Below are 5,543 nucleotides of genomic sequence, written 5' to 3'. Positions count from 1 at the left end.
AGCGGGTCATTTTGCCGGTGTTTGTAGCCGTGTACCTGTGTTTTGGGAACAGCTCTTGGAGTGGATCCGCCGCACCATCCCCTGGCTGGAGAACCGGGCCCCCGAGAAGACCATGCAGGCCATGCAGAAGAAGCTGGAGGACTTCCGGGATTACCGCCGGAAGCACAAGCCCCCGAAGGTGCAGGAGAAATGCCAGCTGGAGATCAACTTCAACACCCTGCAGACCAAGCTGCGCATCAGCAACCGGCCGGCCTTCATGCCCTCCGAGGGCAAGATGGTGTCGGTGAGTGCCAGGCCTCCTCCCGTCCCGTCATCTCAGTTAATGAACATAACGTCATTCTTTAAAAAAAAAATATATATATGTAACTAGAGGCCCAGTGCACAAAAATCATGCATGGGTAGGGTCCCTAGGCCTGGCCGGTGATCAGGGCTGATCTGTGGGGTGACCCGAGTGGCAATCGCCTTGGCTGGCCTGGGGCCTGCAGGCTGGGGGCAGCTCCTGCGTTGAGCGTCTGCCCCCTGGTGGTCAGTGTGCATCATAGCGACCTGTCGTTCAGCTGGTCGTTCAGCCATTCCATCGATTTGCATATTAGGCTTTTATTATATAGGATATTTATTGATTTTAGAGAGGAAAGGAGAGGGGAGGGAGAGAGAGAGAAACATCAAAGATGAGAGAAAATCATGGATTGGCTGCCTCCTGCACGCCCACACTGGTTTAATTATTCATTGTCTTTCTCTTGCCCATCAGGAAGGCTGCACGGGGATGGGGACTTTATGGGTGTTGCTCCTCTTATAGAAAGTCTGTGGCTCACGCCCGACACTTGTGTGATGTCAGGAAACAGTGGGCGGTCAGAGGGTTGGTGGAGCCCAGTCACTGAGTCAAAGTTGCTGCGAATTGAGTCATGTTGAGGTGTCCTCGTCTTCTGGCCAGAAAATAAAGCCCCGTGGCCTCTGTCCACATCTGGAGAAGCACCAGGCATTTGCTCGCTCATGAGAACAACTGTACTCGTTTTAAAAGGCCTGGGCAATAATGACACATTTGGAAGCTAACACACTTGAATGCTTATTGGGGGAGGGGGTGAGGGGAGGGAAGGGGAACACCGTTAGCTGTGAAGTGGAGGGGCTCACAGGGGTGTCCAGGAGGCCGGGGTGTAACCACCGGGCCTGCCCTGTCCTCACCTTCCCCCCATCCCCAGGACATCGCCGGGGCCTGGCAGCGGCTGGAGCAGGCGGAGAAGGGCTACGAGGAGTGGCTGCTGAACGAGATCCGGAGGCTGGAGCGCGTGGAGCACCTGGCCGAGAAGTTCAGGCAGAAGGCGTCCACCCACGAGACCTGGGCCTACGGTGAGCGGCCTGGCTGGGCCTGGACCGAGCCTCAGGGGCAGCTGCTAACTCCGCCCCGAGCGCGGGACCTGCAGCGTGCATCCTGGCCTCTCTCTGCTCTGCTTTCTCGCACTAAGCCTCTTACTTCCTAATGGAGCAGATAATGTATTTTTTTTTTTTTTCACAAAATGGCACTTGAAATACATTCCTCCCACACTTGCCTACGCTGGGCCTGGCCTCCTCCTGTCCTCCCCTCCTTTTTCTGCTGATTCCACAATCTCTGCTCATTCCCTAACTTTGCAGGCACCAAGAAGCTGCCGGTGACATAGGCCTATTCTCACTCTTGTGCCAACCTTTGCAGGCAAAGAGCAGATCTTGCTGCAGAAGGATTATGAGTCGGCGACGCTGACCGAGGTGCGGGCCCTGCTGCGGAAGCACGAGGCCTTCGAGAGCGACCTGGCGGCCCACCAGGACCGCGTGGAGCAGATCGCCGCCATCGCGCAGGAGCTCAAGTATGTGGGGCCCTGGACACCCACCCCATGGGTGTGGGGACGGGGGAAGGGCTCCCCGGAGCCTTCCCAGGGAGGAGTCCGGCCCAGCCTTCTTTCCTGTCTGGAGTTTAGGGAGAGCGAAGCTGGAGGAATCTGGGGTGAGATCGTCCTGTGATGATTAACAAAACCCTGAAATACCTGCCAATTCTACCAGATCTTTTAAAAATCCTCCTTTACATAATAAAAGGCTAATATGCAAATTGTTCCCTTGGGAGTTCTACTGGGAGACTGGAGTTGGATCGCTCGCCATGACGTGCGCTGACTACCAGGGGGTGGCCCGGAACATGGCGGGTGACCAGCGGAAGGGCGCTGAGGGAGAGAGGGAAGGAGGAAGTGGGGAGGCGGGGAACCTGATTGGCCGGCCAGGCCTAGAGACCCTGCCCATGCACGAATTTCGTGCACCGGTCCTCTAGTATATATATGATCTCTTTATCTGGACTCTGCTCATTTTTCCTGCCATCTTCTGGGACTGCTAATCTCTGTCTTCACTTCGAACAGCGAGCTGGACTACCACGACGCAGTGAACGTCAATGATAGGTGCCAGAAGATCTGTGACCAGTGGGACAGGCTGGGGACGCTTACGCAGAAGCGGAGAGAGGCCCTGGAGGTGAGGTCTCTACGCCGCCTGGGGATGTGGAACCCAGACTCTTCCCCTACGTCCCTGTCACTGATTTCTTGCTTTTCTGTGTTACTATGTATATAAAACAAAGCAGATTGTCCGGTGCAAGGGGCCTCCAAAGAGAGTAGGAAAAGTAGGAAAAAGAGGGAAATGAGAAGTTGGGAGTTTTGTACTATATTTTTTTTAAAAAAAATCAGGGGGCCCAGTTGGTGTGGCTCAGTGGTTGAGCGTTGACCTATGAACCAGGAGGTCATGGTTTGATTTCCAGTTGGGGCGTGCAGGAGGCAGCTGATCCATGATTCTCTCTCATCATTGATGTTTCTCTCTCTCTTTTCCTCTCTGACATCAATACAAATATATTTAAAATATAAAAAAATTATAAAATAACCTGTAGTCCTCCTTGCTCCATGAGGTGGGGACTTTCAGGAAAGGCATCCTCTCTGTGACTGTGGACTGAAATGGGGAGGCTGCCCTGAATTTTCAGTTATGTAACGTGGTTAGGGAATCACTTCTGACTTACCAAGCAGGGCATCTCAGTTTTCTAAAAGGTGACATGTCGTGGATTTCTTAAGTACCTTCAAACCAGGCTCCTTTGTTGTTGTTTTTGTTTTTAAATATGTCTTTATTGATTTCAGAGAGGAAGGGAGACAGGGTGGGGGGGAGAAAAACATCAATGATTAGAGAGAATCACTGATTGGCTGCCTCCTGCTTGGCTGCCTACTGGGGTCGAGCCCGCAACCCGGGCATGTGCCCTGATCTGGAATCAAACCTGGGACCCTTCAGTCCACAGGCCGAGGTTCTGTCTACTGAACCAAACCAGCTAGGGCCAAACCAGGCTGCTTTGGATGTCATCAAACCCTTCTTTGACTGAGAAGACACTGCAGAGAGCTGCCGGGCTCGGCCTGATGATGTGAACGGTGGTTAATCTTGTGTGTCGACACGCTAATGACGAGAACGCTGTGATTCCCAGAATGTCAGGGAATCGTGTGTGGCTCTGGAATGCATATGCACATTTTCAGACAGTTTATTTTATTATTATTATCGAATCTGTGATCGCGCCTGCTTCTTTCTGTCCAGAGAACCGAGAAGTTGCTGGAGACCATCGACCAGCTGCACCTGGAGTTTGCCAAGAGAGCTGCCCCGTTCAACAACTGGATGGAGGGCGCCATGGAGGACCTGCAGGACATGTTCATCGTCCACAGCATCGAGGAGATCCAGGTAGGGGCCCGTCCGTCCTCGCGCGGCAGCAGGTGGTTTTGTCCCAGGAGGCTGCTGTGGGATGCAGGAGGTCTGATGGCGCCTGAAGGGTAAGAGTTCACGTCTGTGCCTTTTCTCCTTGGGGAGTGAGGGGTGTGCTTCCTGGGCGTCTGCAGGTGTGAAGGCAGCAGTGCTGGCTCCTTTCGTGGGACGTCAAAGGCACACACGGGTCCTCAGAAAGGGCAGCGAAGTTAAGCTCTGCCCTCGGTGGAGAGAGAGACACCTACACAGAAGCTGGGGGTGGGAATAATGGAAGCAAATATGATTTTTCTTAAAAAAGGGAACATTGTTTTTGAAGACTTTGGGTTTCTAGCCATTGATTAAATAGTCACCGTGATATCTTTTTTTTTTCCATTTCAAAGAACTTGATTTTTGTGCACAAAATAGCTTTTCTGAAGCATTCAGATTTGTTTTCCTCCAGAGATCCCTGCAGGGAGAAAGGCATTCGTGGCCCTGGCCGGTTTGGCTCAGTGGATAGAGCATCAGCCAGCAGACTGAAGGGACCTGGGTTTGATTCCAGTCAAGGGCACGTACCTTGGTTGCCGGCTCGATCCCGGGTCACAGTTGGGGGTGCAGGAAGAAGCAACCAATTGATGTGTCTCTCTCACATCAATGTTTCTCTCTGTCTGTCTCTCCCCCTCCCTTCCACTCTCTCTAAAAATCAATGAAAAATATCCTCATGTGAGGATGAACAAAACAAAAAAAAACGAAGGAAGGGAGGGAGGGAAAGAAATTCATGTGTGTGCAGACGGGAACACGGAACACTGTGACATTCGCATGACCTAAGATCGGTTTTCCCACTTGTGTCTCTGGTCAGAGTCTGATCACGGCCCACGAGCAGTTCAAGGCCACGCTGCCCGAGGCGGACGGCGAGCGGCAGTCCATCATGGCCATCCAGAACGAGGTGGAGAAGGTCATTCAGAGCTACAACATCCGGATCAGCTCCAGCAACCCCTACAGCACCGTCACCATGGACGAGCTGCGGAACAAGTGGGACAAGGTGGGCGACGGGGCGTGTGTGCGGGACCAGGGCCCGCGTGAAGCCGAGGTTGAGGGCAGACATAACAACCCCGGGGCAGTGAGAGTGACTGCCTGATTTTGCATCGTTTACCCCAAATTTCACCGACAAAATATGCTAAGTTCTTAAATGCCATTCAGCAACTTCTGAGGTTTTTAAGGGAAGTAGAGAGGATTTTTCCTGAAGGAAAATCTGATACTAAGACCACAAGTTTTAACTATTTTAAAACCGCAGCTGAAAGTTTGGTGCGGTCGGCTTCCTATTCAAGAATTTTCAGAATACAGGATGAGCATGTCCCACAGGTGTGTGACTTTTCAGTTCAGAAAATTGCTTAGAAAACTGTTTCTGGGAACTAAAATACTCGCCTCACTTGCTGCCTCCAATCCAGTGAGAGTGAAAATAGGGTTATTTGAGCCTTTTGTCTCATTCTTAAGAAAAGTTTATTTTCCTGGTTAAAATCCAGCACAGTTCCCACCCAGCCCAGTGTCCCTAACACCCACCCACTCAGCCTAGTGTCCCCGACGCACAGCCACCCAGTCTTAAGCAGGCATGGGCGGCAGTCACAGCTAGAATGAGCTCTCCCTTTAGTCTCAGAGTTGGGAATCCCCCTCCCCTTCCTCTCCCCCCCTCTGCTCCCACCCCCACACTTGGGACCATCACCCCATCTCTTGGTCGCTCCCATTGGACCAAAGCTGGCCTCTAACCCCTGCTGCCCTTGGGCCCTGACAGGTGAAGCAGCTGGTGCCCATCCGAGACCAGTCCCTGCAGGAGGAGC

General features: G+C 52.6%; 1 protein-coding gene across 1 annotated transcript in view; it reads left to right on the top strand.

Moving 5' to 3' along the window:
* The window catches only part of ACTN2 (actinin, alpha 2), a 58,200-nt gene that overhangs the window by 46,050 nt on the left and 6,607 nt on the right, over positions 1-5,543 (top strand). Inside the window, exons 10-16 of the mRNA XM_014529275.1 lie at positions 53-283; positions 1,197-1,344; positions 1,685-1,835; positions 2,373-2,481; positions 3,571-3,711; positions 4,568-4,750; positions 5,498-5,541. Coding sequence (XP_014384761.1) covers positions 53-283; positions 1,197-1,344; positions 1,685-1,835; positions 2,373-2,481; positions 3,571-3,711; positions 4,568-4,750; positions 5,498-5,541 — 1,007 coding nt within the window. The remainder of the gene's footprint in view (positions 1-52; positions 284-1,196; positions 1,345-1,684; positions 1,836-2,372; positions 2,482-3,570; positions 3,712-4,567; positions 4,751-5,497; positions 5,542-5,543) is intronic.

This window comes from Myotis brandtii, unplaced genomic scaffold, assembly GCF_000412655.1.
Source record: "Myotis brandtii unplaced genomic scaffold, ASM41265v1 scaffold679, whole genome shotgun sequence".
Lineage (NCBI taxonomy): Eukaryota > Metazoa > Chordata > Mammalia > Chiroptera > Vespertilionidae > Myotis > Myotis brandtii.
This window is presented reverse-complemented; position numbering and strand designations above follow the sequence as displayed.